Source organism: Amblyomma americanum, chromosome 1 (genome assembly GCF_052857255.1).
Source record: "Amblyomma americanum isolate KBUSLIRL-KWMA chromosome 1, ASM5285725v1, whole genome shotgun sequence".
Classification (NCBI taxonomy): Eukaryota; Metazoa; Arthropoda; class Arachnida; order Ixodida; family Ixodidae; genus Amblyomma; species Amblyomma americanum.
The window spans coordinates 43,193,163-43,209,647 of record NC_135497.1 but is presented as its reverse complement, the minus strand read 5'-3'; the positions used below and the strand labels follow the sequence as shown (position 1 = coordinate 43,209,647).

The window sequence follows — 16,485 nt, the reverse complement described above, 5'->3', positions numbered from 1 at the left end:
CCACAGCAGTTTCAGGGAAAACAAGATATTACACTATAAACTGGTTTGTGCAGCAAAGAAAACAAAATAATGGTAAAAAGTACAAAGGGAGAGGGTGAGGCAATGACGTGCTGAAATAATTTCTTAGGGGAATAAAAATAATAAGCCGTAGGAAAAAACACCTGTACTCATTAATGAATTGCCTTGCACTCCGAAATTGTTACATTCACTTGGAAAATACTGCAGGCCCTAGTACAGCCCCGATCAGGACAGACTTATTGTTTAGTATGCAAACATGGAAAGTACAACAGAGGGGCACAACACCTGCCTGCTCCAGAAAGGAGGGACAGAAAGGGTGCAGAAAGAGAAGTTTTTAAGCTATCTTCAGTAACATCGAATATATCGGCAATTAAAAATGATGCTCCTCTTCACCCCCTCAACTTATACACACTGACCTGCCAAAAAAAAAGGAAAGAAAACAGGTCTGGACAGCACCCTTCCACACCCCATCTAGCCTCATCTAGCACACTAAATGAGAAGGCTTCATCCAGCACGCCCAATGAGAAGGCTCGCCTAGACTGCCCATTGACTTCATCAGGGTGGGGGTGGCTAAGAACTCATGGTAAGGTGTTGCTCAAATCGGTTGCGAGCTACTGCGAGCAGCAATCTTCAAAAATTATTTCTAAATTATAGGGTCCGCGCTGAGCTTTTAAACTTGACTCGAATACTCACAAAGACCACCTCTAGAGATCTGTTGCACTAGAATATAGCCATCAAAACTATTTCAGGGTCCGTTCAAGATACAATTACCTTAGTATACAGTCGTCATTTCAGTTATTTTTGAGCAGACGGCTGTATTTCTGAAATTTTGTGAGCCGCTGCCGGGCCGCGACGTGTGCTCCAGGCTACGAGCCAAAGGAAATGACGTCACACCTGCCATCAGCAGCACCGTAGATAAGCTGGCTGGCAGTGCGCCATTTCCCTGCCTCATGCCATGCTTTCAAGCGACGAGCATTGAAGAATGCAAAGTAGAATTAAAGAGTGATGACTCCAACAAGCAACCCCCTAACCGAGTGTGCATGATAAAGTTGTAAGCTTATGATCTATCTGGTAAATGATGGTGCCATGGGAGCCGGGACCAGCAATATCATTATGTGTCTTCTAAAAGCCATTGTGTGTATTGTAAATCATAACGAAAAGAAAGGAATAACACGCTATCGGAAGAAAATGGAAGGAACAAAGATCTTCACTGAAGAGAACTTTTCGTATAATGTAAGAAGAAAATGTCTTTGGAGCAACGCTGCAGACGACGGAACAAAAATTGAAAAATGGTTAAACTTGCCTTCGACAAGATTAAGATAAATGGTGGGATGTACATATGGGACAAGGTGACAAACCAGTGCCCTCGCATGAGAGAACAGTCATCCATCATCCGATGCTGTTAAGTGCCAGCTGCTTTGTGACCAAATAGGTGTTTAACTTGCATGTGATAAAGGGTTCCGGCTGCTGAATTTTAATGCTCATAGTGTTGCAAACTAGACTGCTGATTATGAATATTTTTTGACTGAGCATGACTCATGTAGTCATGACCAAGACTTGGTTGCATGATATGCCCGCCTGGTTACAACGTGCTTAGGAGTGATCATGGTAGCCGAGGGGGTGGTGTAGGTAGCTGTTTTTACAAAAAGGCCGATTAATTATACTACATATCTTTGCAAAATGACCGACAGTGAAACAGTGTGGGTAAAAAATTTTTTTTTAACCAAAGAACTGATTGTAGGGGCTCTGTATCCTGCACCCACAATTGGTTCAAGGGACATCAATAAGCTTAATGATCTGCTGTATGATCTGTGGGTACAGCACAAAAATGTTGTTGTTACAGGAGATTTCAGCATTCCAGAAGTAGAATAGGACGAAATGGAGCCAGATTCATGAAAGAATGAAGCAGCGATAGCTACTGTTTAGATACGTCTTTTATGGGCTCACCCAAGTAGTCCAAGAATATACACGTGTTCATGACAACAGCAGATCAGTTCTAGATCCCGTCTCCTTAAGGGCGCGGCGCTGCTCGAGTATGAGCAATTGACCCAAGGCCCACCCCCTTACGGCTCCTGCGCGCCCTGGCCTGCTGCTTGCAGTGCCATAATGCGGCCGCACGCATTTGTTATTCTGCCAGGAATTTCAGATTACAGTATTTCTTAGTGTAACTTTGCAGTTGGGTCCATCCGCTAGTGTGCAAAAACACGTGGCACACTGCAAGGACTTCAAAAGAGCTGATGACGCAACCATACTTGACGAATTCAGTTACTGTGATGACTACTTTGAGAAAAGGAGCTGCGATGAGTCTACATATCAATGAATTATGGCTTACTTTCAAAGAAATAGTTCACAGATGTACAACACAATATGTACCTCTGAAATATAAGAGAAAACATGTCCACAATCCGTGGATTACAAGAGAAATTACTCAACTAAAGAGAAAAGCATCCAGATGTAAAGTAAGGCTGTGGCGACCAGTGAATCCTGCATTGCCAGATGACTTACCGACACTAAGTAAAAGGTTGAAATAAATTATTGTGGCATAAAAAAATTGGTTTTACAACACCACAATGAGTAAATATCTTTGTGAATCTCCCTATACATTTTAGAGACACCTGTCGGCAACCAAGACATCAATAATCAAAATAAACACACAGCAGGGGTTTACTAAGAATAAAACTACAATTGCGGAGGCTTTCCAACAGGTTCTCTGCGAGTGGAATGATGGAGAACCAACACAGTTCACGAAGAAAAATAATTTACTGGAATTAGACGCATTGTAACTGGGATACAAGCAGGGCTTAAAGTCAAGGGGTGTCGGGGGGGTCTCAAACTCCCCTCCAATATTGAAAAGGGGTCCGAGACCCCCCTCGCTTTCATTGCCTTTGGGTATTGATGAATCAAAATCTGCACACACCGATTTTTTATTTTTTATTTTTTTGCAAGTGAGCATACACAGACCCACCCTCCAAATTCGTGCACGCACGCACCACTGTACACTGTTCAGATAGCTTCACTGCCTTAGAACGGAGCTTCGTTTGGCCACTTGTTTAAGGTCTGTGTAATAAACTGATGATTTCTCCATGCATTGGTATAAAACTATGTATGAAAAACCACCCTTAAATTTATTTTTCCCCTTTGTATAAAACTATGCAAAAAACAGGCTGCCAGCCGCTTTCCCTCTCTCCCTCTATGGCCTTCTTCACTTATGCTCAAATCGAAGAGACCCCCCCTCCGATGGAGCCAGACTTTAAAGGGGCTGCGAAACACTGCTTGAACGGATGCCGGTTACACTTCAGATGGAATCTTTATGTCACACAGATGCTGACTCAAAAAGAATTACAAGAATCGATGCATAGGAACGGGAGTTATTCAATGAAGAAATTTCAAAATACAAGCAAACAAAATGCTGCCCTCAACTCAATTTTTCGCGCAGCTTCCCATTCCCATTTCACTCTCCCAATGACGACACTTAGTGGGACCGATCAAAACAGCCTATCTGAGCACGTCGCAGAAGTTTGCACTCCATGATTGCCTGTTCTCTGTAACTCGTTCATGCCAAGGCTGGCAGCACTGTTTGCATGGTTACAACAACCGTGTGAATGCCCAGCTGACCCAGCGATGCTTCACCGTCACGTCAACGGCGCAGAAGGGAACACTGATCAGTGGCGGTCCCTGACCTATGGATCAGAACGCGATCCGAACTGGACCCGAATTCGAGCGCAAGATACTGTGACGGTGTGACGGCCTGCGCAAGACATCAAACACATTTAGCATAGTGCATACCGCTACTGCTTACTGCCTAGCATGGCCCGAAGCTACCGTCGCTCCTAGCGCGCTGGTTGGTCACGGCAAGCAAGGAGCGCGCGCTGTTCACGGGAACATGACGCCATCTGGCGCTGCCGCCCGGTGATCCTCCACGATGCGCTCTGCTAAATGTGAAATGAATGGCTTTTTTCTTTTGCATCCTTCTTTGGGACCGAAACAAACGCATATAGAGTGCAATGGCTCGATCGGATCGATTCCGCAAAGCTGTTCTCAGATACATAGAGAGTAGCCACAAGTGTTATGTGCTAGGTCGTAGGATGTTTACAGAGAGGTGCAATGTCCTTCGATGCAAAAAGTAGCCAGAGCCTCTGATGGTGCATTTTTGTTTTACTTGCCTTACAGCGCTTTTATCTAAGGCAAACAAGTTGGTTTTGTTGATGTAATATAAAACCCAAAAATTTGACAAAACATATTTCCAGTTATTAACCCAATTTGCAATATATTTACTGTTTGTCCAATCATCAAGCTCCCACCAAGTGATGTCATATCCACTGCTAAAAACCGCCGCTGTATGGTGACACCGTCAACACCATGAATTTGTTTTTGCGAGCTAATTAAAATATTAAAAACCGGAGTATATGCGGTACGACCGATGCTAATATCATCACTATAACTCATTCTATGCAACCAAGAGGTAAAACAATGCACTGATTATGTGTTTCGGGGTCCCTTTAAGCCCTGGATACAAGGTAATTTTGACTTCAATGATGAACCTAACACTTCAAAGGCTTGTAATAAGGATTGCAATAAAGCCATGTAATAACTTTCAGAACTGTCATGACACTGCCGAGTGAACTGAAAATTTTGAAATGACGTTTTAAAGCATGAAACGAAACAAGAGCGGCTCCTCAAATTAAGGCCCACAATGGCAACAGCAACCAACAGCACGATACACTCATGCCACAAATTTTGAACTTCTGTGCTCTTTGAAACTTCTTGTTTGAATAAGTGTACTTTCGTGAGAACAGTGCCATTAGCCACCCCATTTGACACTACACAGTTTAACTGTTGGCCACCCCAATGGACACTACACAGTTTAACTGAACCTTGCCCTTAATATCCATTAATAAAAAAGCTAATCACTACTCCCATTTTTACCTACCAATAAAAAAATGTTTGCAGCTATCCTGTGTAATCTAGCAACGTGGCCTTCAGCAGCATTTCATTAGACTAACACCATTCACACTTCAAGTTGTTGATCAATTCAGGCGTGCTCTGCCATCTGCTAACCACCCAGGTTGGTTTAAATAGTAGAGTGACTACCCCTAGACAGGTGGTGGTCCTGGGTTCGATCCCCGGACATTGTTTTCCTTTAACAACGAAGTTTCTGTGAAATCTGTATAGCTTTCCTTTGTAGCCATATGGTTGCACTTGGGTAGGTGTTAGTAATTACTCCCTTACTTCAAACCTACTAGACCTAGCGGGATTCTCCGAAACACACTGGACATCACTGTTGTCATCTACGCACAGCGCACACCTCTCTCTGGTTTGTAGCAGCTTAGTCTCACATAGGCTAGACATGTCGCATATTCAGAAAGGAAAAACAAGAACTCAGTTAATGAGCTCACTAAACCATGACACAGATGTAAGCAAGCTTAAACCTTGAAAACGTGATGAAGAACTGGAGCAGGTCGAGAGCCCGGTGCTGGGAGAACGAGATCTGGAGCACAAATGGAGTGGTGAAGTTGAATACGTAGACAAAAAAAGTGGTGTTTTGCGAGCCAAAGTTGTGCTTCTCATCGTAGAAAGGCAGCTTGATGTTGTCACACTTGCGGCTATCCAACAGGGCTGGTTCAGCATCACCATCTGCACGTGACGGTGGCTGGCCTCCTACCAAAAACCAAAGGCCATTACTGTTAGCAAGGTACCCCGACCTTTTTTTTTAGAAACAATTAAGACAAAGCGACTGTGACCACTAGAGCTAAACACTGACTGCTCACAATAAAGACAACCCTGAAAAATTAGTGTACTGTTAAATTTTACGCAAAAGCTTCTGCACCCCTCGCAATATCGAGAGCGAAACATTATGAAACAATGCGCTCTGGTGTTACCCTTGAGCCCCTGGCTGTTTTTTCCTATCACTACAATAGTAGCTAGCTCCCCAAAGGAGTAAATGCACAAAAAACAGGACCTTAAAAACTGCACTTAAGATTTATTGGTCTGATTTTCAAGTGGTATAAGCATGCTGACTGGACAATCATGTAAATATATCTTATTGAATGCAATTTCCAAAACTAGTTTCAGTTGACGGCACATCAGAAGTACTAGATGAATGTTTGAGACATGCGCTGCTAAGACTAACACTCAAAACGCTACCCCTCCAATGAGATTAACTGCAGCAGGATGAATATTCATTTCCATGAGTTGCTTTTCTGCACTGGATAGAATTTGACGTCACACAAAAGCAGCACATTGGTGCTGGCCAAAACCGGTCGGAACAAATGGCTTGTAATCAGTAACTCTGTGCTCTGGTTTCATTTGCAAAATTACTTGGCCTGTAGGGATCATTTAAGGCAAAAACAGTGACACTCAACAACATTATATTTATACTTGTAGTGTGCGAATATTCAAAACTTCGAATAGTTTACAAACCGTAATTAATTATCAACTCACTCTGGACTTTAATTATTCCAGCTATTTGAACCTCCTAAATATTCAAAAATAATGAATTTCTATTCATCTAAACTTGCAGTGCAATATCACGACATTTCTAACCGGTCGCATCGTGCACTTGTCACATGAGTTTACAGTAAACCCTCGTTATAACGAAGTCAGCGGGACAGCGAAAAAATTCGTTATAAGCAGTAATTCGATATAAGCAACCACCCGAGAAAATATAAAGCAGTCGAGCTTTAATTGCGCCGCAACAGCGAGGAAATCAAAATACAATATATTCAGTGAAGCAAAACTTTATTCAGCTGCAAAAAAGGCAGTGAGCTTTCGCTGTTTCAAGTTCAATTACTGGGCGCGCGCAACCCCTGCTCTAATCTGACCAAGCATTGCACGAGACCGTGGTTGCTGCCCATACATTTAACCTTCGGGGTATTTCGAATCGCGAAGGCAGTGGGCGCTTTTATGGGGGTATTTTGGGGTATTTCGAAGGCAGTGGGCGCTTTTATGGGGGTATTTTGGGGTATTTCGAAGGCAGTGGCCGCTTTAATGGGGGGGGGGTCACGGAAATTTCTAGACTGGCTTCCCCGAAGTGGTCTTCCCGATTTGTTACCGTAGCTCCTCGCATCGAACACGTTAATGGGCGTGCGACCAGGCAGCAGCTCGACAACACCGTTGTTTGCATATGCAAGCGCGACCTGCGGGTTGCCTTCTCGTTTTAAGCGAAAACTCTCAGGAATGACGCTGTTTGCGCGCTTTTGGGAGTTTCGTCTGCTTTGGCCGATGTGAAACGGTTAGGCTTAGTGACGACTACGGCAGCCAGGGAGCAGCTCAGTTCGTTGCCAAAAGCTTACCTCGCTCGCGACTCGCAAGCGTGAATGAGCCCATCATAATCGGAGGGACACTTCTTTTGTGCTTTTTGGCACGTTTCAGCGTCAGAAATGTTGTTTAGAGCGGTAAAATTTTGCTCACTGAGCACACCCCATGGAATGCTACGGCGCAAGTCTGCCCACGGTCTTTTGGCCACTTTTTGGCATCCAAGAGACCGCGATTTTCTGGCATCGCAAAGCGTCACGAAAATTTTATTTTTGTTTGGATTCTATCACGGGGGACACCAGCGATGCGGTTGTGACTGATTCGAGCGCACTTCCATTCGTATTTGCTTTAAACAGATGGGAGCACTTGGCACTTGCTTGGTACTCATTACTAAGCAAGTCATTGGTCGTAGGTTTGGTACTTTTGTGGCCTGTTCTGTGCCTGCATGAGACTAATTCGCAGGCGGTATTAATTTGACACTGCATGCACAAAAGGGTCGTCGCCGCGGCAGAGACGCCTCCGCTCGCCACTTCACTCTAAGCTGGTCAAGCTCTTCGTGCGCTTCGAGTAATGCGACCTAAAATGCATGTGTTTGGGTCGGGACCAGAAGAAATTTCGAATAAAGCGATATTTCGAGTAAAGCGATTTCGTTATAACGAGGGATTACTGTAGCTCTTTCCTCAAAGAATCGACTGACTGGTCACGGCACAAACCCACGCACAGTAATGCTAGGCCTTGCATAATATCAACGCATTGACGACCATCGAGAGCCGCCGCTGTGCACTCACGGGTCAGAAAACGAAGTGCAGCACCATGCAGTGCATCACAAAACAGTTGACAACTGGCTACGAACCTGACTGGCAGCAATCCTACAATAAGAAACGCAGCACACACGCAAGTGGCCTAGCTTGTGGAGGATAATGAAATGGGTGAAGTTGCGGCCTGCCTGTACTGCTGTAGTTGTTATGGCGACTGTGTTGACTGTTCTCAATTTTCGTTATAATTTAAAAACTGTGTATCTTAGGCCACAGAGGACAAGAATAAAATCATACGATGGAAACATCGGGCTCGACGATAACCTGCGCAACCACACAGTGTACAAAGTGGCCCGCACGCTGCAGCATCTAACATTCTAGTTTCTCCTTTTCATTTTTGTGCATTCAGCTTGACACAGAGTTTGGGCCTATCATGGAATTTGCAGTCCAGAGAAACCAATGTGCGAGGGCTAAGCAGGCTACTTGTCGTCATGAGCGCTATATTTGCGGTTGCATACAACTGGCGCTTTGTCTTCAGGTGTCACAAGGGTATGTGAAAGGGATGGTTCCGCTTGCGTTGCAGCTCAGGTTGCTGCTCTTGTGTCTGCTTCGCGAGCTGTCTTGTTGCGCTTGGTGCCCTGCACCTTTGCCCTTCCGATAATCAACCGCTAACGTCACTCCTCCGGTAAGGAGCCATCTGGCCATCTTACAATGCCTTGTGACAGCATTCAACAGGCTCCTTTGTCGTGTGAGCATTAAATCAAATTGTGATATATTAGTATTTTTTCACTTAATGCAATTGTTATTCAAAGAATTGTAACTACAAAATAAAGTTTTTTGCTATCACTACTACACTTCACTTCACTTCACTTTATTTCCTTAAAGACCCTCGTGTGAAGGTATTACATAAGGGGTGGGACACATATAGATTAACAACAGAAAAAGTACACAAAACTTGAACGAGTTATACAAAGAAAAATGATTATCGTGATGCAAGCGTTTGCTTGCATCACGCAAGATACACAATTCTCACAGCCTTATTTAATGGCTGGTAGGCCTTACAGGTACAGTAAATTATGCTGATAATACAGTGAATTATGCTGATAATAGGTGAAAACAAAATTTGTTTGCAACATCTGCATCTGTCCCTTTTTTTTCAAAGCTGTGCTTTACAGAAAAGCATTTGTCTTTTATTTGAACCACCTGCACAGACTTTTGAAATTATCCAAAATATTTTATTCAATTCAAAACCAATTTCAGTTATTTGTGCTCGTGTCGCAACCCAAAAATTGATATTCACAAGTCTAATTCATAGCCTTTTAAACTGTAAAAGCCCAGAGTTGTTAGTGTGTTGGTAAGGCATGTTATAAATCAAATACTGTAACTTTAGAATTAAACCATACTTTAAACAACCTCTATCAAGCACAGTACAGAAACCAATTGAAGTCAGAGAAAGAGAAAGAAATAAAGCGCTAGGCAATTGTTTTCTACCTGCCACTCCCATGTCTTAAAGTGTCATTCAACTTTTCAGCTAGCTCTCACCTGATCCAATAGAGATGTTGACATACGCCTTTCCAGAGCATGAGATTGTAAACTCTACATCATTGCCGACCTTGATTGGCACATTCATAAAATTGATGTTGCGATAGTAGTCCTCGGAGGACAGGTTGAAAGTGTACTGGAAATCAATACTGAGATTATCTGAAACAAAACACAAATTGCAAGGCCATGGTAAATTGGAAACCCTCAGGCTGCCTTGGAAATTACCAGCTCAAAACTGTACTTCAGTAGATCTGCAAGAGCTCTTCAAAGCTCCGTATCTTTTTGTGCCAATTTAGCCCACCATGAACATCCTGGCAATAAGTGCAAACAACAGTACATTTATTTGAATAACTTGCTACAATAGACGTACCTTGGCAGCTATTACATCATCTGGTTGTCTAAACAAATTTAACACTGTTTTTCAAATTTTATACGCAAAATAGCTACAGTCAGTTACAAATACTAATTCAATACATGGGTGCTAGAGAAGGCTAGATTATCATGTACTTCTAAGCTTTGTTATAGAGTACAGGCTATCTATCATCAAAACCAACAATAAAAAATATTTGCAACAAAAAAAAAAGCACTACAATGAAGCCTGCATGTTGTCTCAAGATGTTCATTTCCAGTTATTCAGGCCACTGAACTGATTTTAAGATAATGGTGGATGCAATCATACCACACTTTATTGCCTGCCCCAGTTACTGCCATTCATCAAGACATCCCCCGAAACTAAAAAAAATAAGTAAAATAGTCAAGGGCCCTGCTGCACTCACAAAAGCAGGTGCCGCCTTCTTCCTGGGGGCTGCCCACATAATGATTTTGCTCGTCGCATCTGCAGAAGAAAAAGAACAGTAAGCAATGGATAGCCACTGTAGCATGCTTACGGGCAGTTGGAAGGCTTTGTGACTTGCCTATCACAGTTTGGGCCAATGATGCCCTTGGTGGTGCAGTTACATTTGCCCGTTTCCCGATGGCAAAAGGTGCCATGGTTGTTGCAGAAACAAGGAGTGCAGTTGCCACCATTGGCGGGATTGCCATGGTAGCCAGCAATGCAGTGCTCACAGTGTGGCCCTGCAGAGAGGACACAAGAGACTTGCAGGGGTTGCACAGGTAAGTAGTTGTGACAGAAAAACCTGAATTGGGGTGTACAAAGCCACTGGCCACATTATGGTTCCTGTTCACAAATATAAAGAACACTTCACTGACAGTGCCTTCCTTTTCTCAACAGAAACGCAATGCACAAACTCTGAAGCAAAATGCGTAACTTCTAAGTGCATCTCAACTGGTTAATGTTTCAACTAAAACCTGAAGTGGAAATCAGCTCAGTTCACAGCTAGTAATTTCAACTTTATTGCCATGGCATTTAAATTTACTGAGTCTCCTGCCAGCCTCGCAAAAAACTTAAATTAGAGCAGCTTTAAATAGCTCTATCTTTTCACATGACATTAAAATTAAAAATAACATTTCACTGACAAGCCCTTACCTTCGGTGCGGTGCTGACAGGACTGAAGGCACTCAGATGATCCATTGCAAGTGCTGTGTCCATTGCACTGGCATTCTGTGGGATAAAAAGTAATGCATCATATGTCAGCAGCCTAATTATAGCCGTTCTTAAGTTCCATCAGAAGTGAATGAACAATACGACACCAGTGGCATGTAATGACCGAAGAAATCAAACAGCAATTCCTTCTAAGGTAATCATATCATGAAAATAAAATCTGAGAAGTAACCATTGGCATGATATTTTGCTTGTTCACTGTCCCTGTGCAGATTCCAGTTGACAGTCCCACAGTCTAGTCCACTTATAATGGCCTTAAGTTATATAACAAATATTCACTTGGTATGAACAAAAATAATTTGACTATCATAATGTACACCAGGGGCATATATTGATTATCAGATAGAATGAATGTCTGTGGAGATGAGACTTGGTTACAGTGAATACACAGTCACTACAAATCCAAGTGTGGCAATGCACTGCAAGGCTGTGGATGTACATGAGCATCAATACCCAGGGACCCCAGAACATTTTTTTATTATTTTGACTTATTTTGATTATTTTTTATTTTTCACTTGGAAGGGTGGGAGGGCAAGACTTCGAGCCTATTTTGTTATTTTTTATTCATTGCTCATTTACATAATAAATTTTATATATTTACTTTTAAAAATTTCCCAATGTTGAAAGGTTGATGCAAACTGTCACGATGTGGCGACAACACTCTAGCATTCAGGATATAGTGCCTAGAATGTACTGGCTACTGTGCCGAGCACCAGTGCTGCACAATGAGAGATGGTGGCGCAGTTTGCAATGAAAGCCCACCAATGGTGACAGAGGGCGCTGTTTGTCAGGAGGGTGCGGCTGCAGCAGATGACGCGGTTTTCTCGGTTCAGAAGGCAGCAGCCTGTTGTGCGTGTGTGATTAACCTGCTCGTGCGCATATATTTTGTTGAGCGAGGTGCAGTGTTTATTGTCCTGTGTGGCTGCTTGCACATGCAAGTCATTACGTCCATTCCTCCAAGTAGTTCTGTGGTGATTTCGTCGGTTTTGTGCGCACGTTCTGTGCGTGTGCGTATCCGGTCTGCGTGCTTTTATCGCGTAGTCAAATCATGGACTGAACTCTCGATTGTTTTTTTTCTCCCGTGCCCATCACTAAACGAGCTACATGTGACTGCACAAGAAGGTGTCAAAGCCAAAGCGACAGTGCAAAGAGAAGACTTGCTTTGTGCCACAGCATAAAAGTGGTATACTGCTCGAACAAGGAGCGCATTTCCATGTTTACTTCACCATCTGATACTATTTGCAGAATGGGAAAGAAACTTCAAAAGAGAAGACGGAAGGCTGACGCCAGCTGCTGTAGTTTGGGAGAAACATTCTGAGAGCAGTTTTATCGAGCGCATGCTCAGTATCACCGTAGTAACCATGCAGCGAGCTTCCCCATGATAAACCGCGTCTGAAACCATACCCCATGCCTACGATATTCATGCATTATCTAAAACACATTGTGCTTAAAATAGCAGCAAAGAGAAAAAATAGACATCTGTGCAAGCAAAAGCCTCCAGCAAAACGTCAGAGGCGACCTGCGTCGAGAGCCTCGAGTTAATTGTGCTCAGCCATTGAGAGTGCTGAATCGGTGAGCCTGGAACGATCTGGTGCCGACAACGGAGCTTTAGTAATTGAAAAATGCTGCACACGCTGTAGTTCTATAAAGAAGAAAGCGCATGGTGAATTGGTGAACCGCAAAATGATTGTGAACATCTACCGTTCAGAGGCGAGAGTGCACCCATTACGGCTCTTAATTCCAGTCACATGGATGGAAGTACCATTTCTACCAGTGGATTAATTAGCTTACGTCTATTGTGAAGCTGAAGAAAACAACTTTGCTTGATGGGCAATCAGCGGTAGCCGCAGTGTATATGAAGGGAAGACAGAAGCAAAACATACCATCACAATGAGCTTGCAAAGAGGCCGAATCCTTAACAGGGAGGTTTCCTTGACAAATCTTTGTGGTGGATGTGGCATAAAGCCAGCCTCAGGAAAACACACTTCCAGCAAAGGCATATTTTTGGCTGAGAAGTGTTCATTAGTTATACGCGGTCCGATGGAGAGTCATATGCGTTCTGTAAGTACCGAAGAATTCTAGCTGAAAACCAAGCATGCAGAACATCTGTATAAAAGCCAGTAAAATTAACTGACGTGTTTCACCTGCTTTGCTAGAGAAAATGTTGCCGAAAAAGTACTCTAGGTAAAAAGCTTATGTTGTATCAGCTCTCTAGAACGCATCTTCCCTGTTCACTTCGTAAGCATCGGATGTTCGAAGCTCGAAGATGTGCTGAACTTCATCGAAGCTTTCGTGCATGCGACAAGCCCCAAATATGTAGCTTCTAGCCAGAGACTCAAAACAAACACTGTAACCTGCCTCCATGATAGCTATGGTCACTTGCGGCGTAACTAAAGCAAAGATGCAGCACTCATTTTGCTGACGTCGCGAGTGTGAGACGGCGCGGTTCACACTCTCCCGACTTGCAGCACTCTATGCGGCGGCCGTCAGCATTCATCGCTCTCGGTGCCACCAGGGAGGCCACGGTCGGCTCACTAGCCAGTATATTCTAGGCACTATAGTCAAGAAGACAACGAAAAGGCTTCCAAAAGAAATTGTTTAAGAAGCTGCCTCACGCCCACTAAGAACAGAATGACTCGGCGGCAGTGATAGCCACAAGCGTGCTTGGCGGTCATCAAACTGAATGCCTGCAGTTCTTGGCCACTCTCAATTTAAAGCTGGCAAGGAAACTTCGAAATAAAGAACCAAAAGCAACTACAACAATCTACAAAAATGTGGAAGCATTTGCACGTGGCCATGATCAATGGAGATAAATGGTTGCATCTCGAATTACAAAACAAAGTGATAAAGCCGCGTGCCGGCGGTTTTGAGTGCAAACGAACAAATGGTGCAAAGATTCACGGCAATATAAAACGAATTGAAATGGGAAGCTTTAGAGATGGGAAGCTTTACGCAAGAGGAGTGATCAACTGCATTAAAAAAATTTGTGCATAGTTTGTTTAAATTCTGCTAATCATGGTCATGTACATGGGTCAGACAGTCGACTTCTGGGACATGATTGGTTTAGGATACTCATATACCAAATGCTTTACAACTGGCTACGAAGCCAAGTAGCTCAGCCCCACTGTGATTTGCATTAAAAGAGTCCTAGAACTGAAGTGTTTCAATTGTCAGAAATCTGACCCAAGTGCAAGCAATTGGAGACGGTGTGGTGGGGGGGCACTGGCCCCTCTGGAAAAATGTTGCGGGGCGACTGCCCCCCCCCCCCCCCCCCCCCTGTTCCGGGGTCCCTGTATACCTCAACAGCTTTTGCTTTTCAACAGCTTCTGCATTCTGCACATGGAACATGAAACGAAGGTAGGTTATCCAAACACGAGGAAAAGGAAATCTGGCCATCTCATTGATACTGTCACTGAAAGCCGGTAGTGCACTGAAAAGCTTTTAGTACTAGGCACAAAAGCACTAGGCACTACAGGGCACGGCTCAGCCAACAGGCGCTCAAGCAGGGAAGGCGAGAAGTCAGGCAGGCGCCAATCAACCTAGTCCAACTGCATGGCGGTACTAGTAGGGTGACAAACAGTGTAGCACTGCCCCTCCCCATTGAAAAGGCATCAACTTGGGATCACAAGAAGAAGATGGGAGATGCGAAACTACGGTGGGTTTGAACAGAGTCCCTGGAAACGGGCTTGGCAGGAGAAGTTCTAGGCGGCATTGTAGGGCTCCATTCTGGCCACATGTACAATTTTGGATGCCGCCTGCTGCCTAGAGGAGCAACAGTTCCTTGCAGGAGCACTTTGTAATTGACGTCACAGAGTTTTTATAGCACGCTGTTTGAGCCGAAATGCCGCAGCTGTTGCTCAGTGGTGATGGTGCTCGGCTGCCGACCCGAAAGATGTGGGTTTAATCCCGGCTGTGGCGGTTGCATTTCGATGTGGTGAAGTGCTAGAAACCCGTGTCCTGTGCGATTTCAGTGCATGTTAAAGAGCCTCAGGTGGTCGAAATTATTCAGAGCCCCCCACTACAGCGTCCCTCATAGCCCGAGTCACTTTGGGATGTTAAATCTGATAACCATACTATGGGACGAATTAGTAGCACAGAAGCTTCTCAGAGCAACCGAGCAGGCAAATTGGGCTCCGCACCCACAGTTGATCATCAAGCTGAGAAATTACTTCCCTGTGATGAAGGCTGCAGCGCTGAGCATCTCTTTCTTGCTGTACATGACATGAGTTTGCTGTTCAGCAAGCTGGCGGGTGGTCTCTGTGTGCCAAACTAATTTTCAGCAGCAGCGACGGAGGTGTGTGCAACATCTAGCAGTAACATTGCGTCCAGCATAGTCATGGCTTCGCAGCTGTGCACCAAACAGAACGGCGTGAAGTGCATTGTCTCTTGAAGCACAGTGTTATAGGCAAACTTTATATAAGGCAGTACAGTCAAGCTCACTTATTACGGCCACAGTTATAACGAATGCTCACTTTTCACAAACAAGAGTGGTGCTACTGTCAAAATATTTATTAGGCCAATGGCACTGTGTCTCAGATACAATGAACAAGTGTGGCTGCACAACTCAGTTAAGAGTGAATGAGGAGGCACCATAGACTCCGCATTTATCTTCTGGCGGAAGTACTGACCGAAGGCAGTCCCCAAGCCCTTGTAAAGCAATTCCTCCCCCTTCCCCCCTTTTTTTTGGAAAGAATGTGGTGACCCGAGAAAATAGTAATAAAGGCAAGAAGTATACAATGTAGAAGAAACTGTTTACCATATGCACAGCTTTACCAAATGTATTAAGCACAGCAAGCTTTGCATTACTGTTCTACTGTGCATGATCATGGATGGCAACAACCAGTGGCTGCCGTTTTTCACTGGCAAGTCTCGCAGGCCATGGTGCTTTGTGAGCTACACTGTCACACGCCACGGGCCCAACACAAAGGCCTGGATGACATGCAACTTCTGTTTACTGGACAAGTGCACTATTCAGAATTAGTTTAGAAAGGGTTTGGAATGACGTGCACTATTTGCCGAGTAGTTTGTTCTTTTCAAGCACTACATGATGAAAAGAAACTGAAGCACATGTGCTGCCTTCTCTGACTGTGATGACCAAGCTTTTCTGCCACTGAATGCAACACTAAAGATGGGCCACTCGACATGTGCATCATCTACGTGCTCTAGCTATCATATCAGCGGAACCTAACAGCATATGCTGTTAGCAACTGAGCGACCATTTGCCAGAGTTACAGTAAGGATCTGTTCGTTCACCCCAGTAATAATTATTAAGATGGTTTGGATGGAACTTACTGTGGACTGCACTGAGGATTGTTTCAACGGGACAGGATTTATCGACTCGTGAATGACGGAGGA

At 44.0% G+C, this 16,485-nt stretch overlaps 1 protein-coding gene across 1 annotated transcript in view; it reads right to left on the bottom strand.

The window, feature by feature from the left end:
• dsd (attractin-like protein dsd) overlaps positions 1 to 16,485 on the bottom strand; it is a 116,158-nt gene that overhangs the window by 24,343 nt on the left and 75,330 nt on the right. Inside the window, exons 15-19 of the mRNA XM_077645532.1 lie at positions 11,056 to 11,130; positions 10,484 to 10,643; positions 10,346 to 10,404; positions 9,570 to 9,728; positions 5,448 to 5,676 (exon numbers count right to left, since the gene is read on the bottom strand). Of these exons, the coding sequence (XP_077501658.1) occupies positions 5,448 to 5,676; positions 9,570 to 9,728; positions 10,346 to 10,404; positions 10,484 to 10,643; positions 11,056 to 11,130 (682 nt within the window). The remainder of the gene's footprint in view (positions 1 to 5,447; positions 5,677 to 9,569; positions 9,729 to 10,345; positions 10,405 to 10,483; positions 10,644 to 11,055; positions 11,131 to 16,485) is intronic.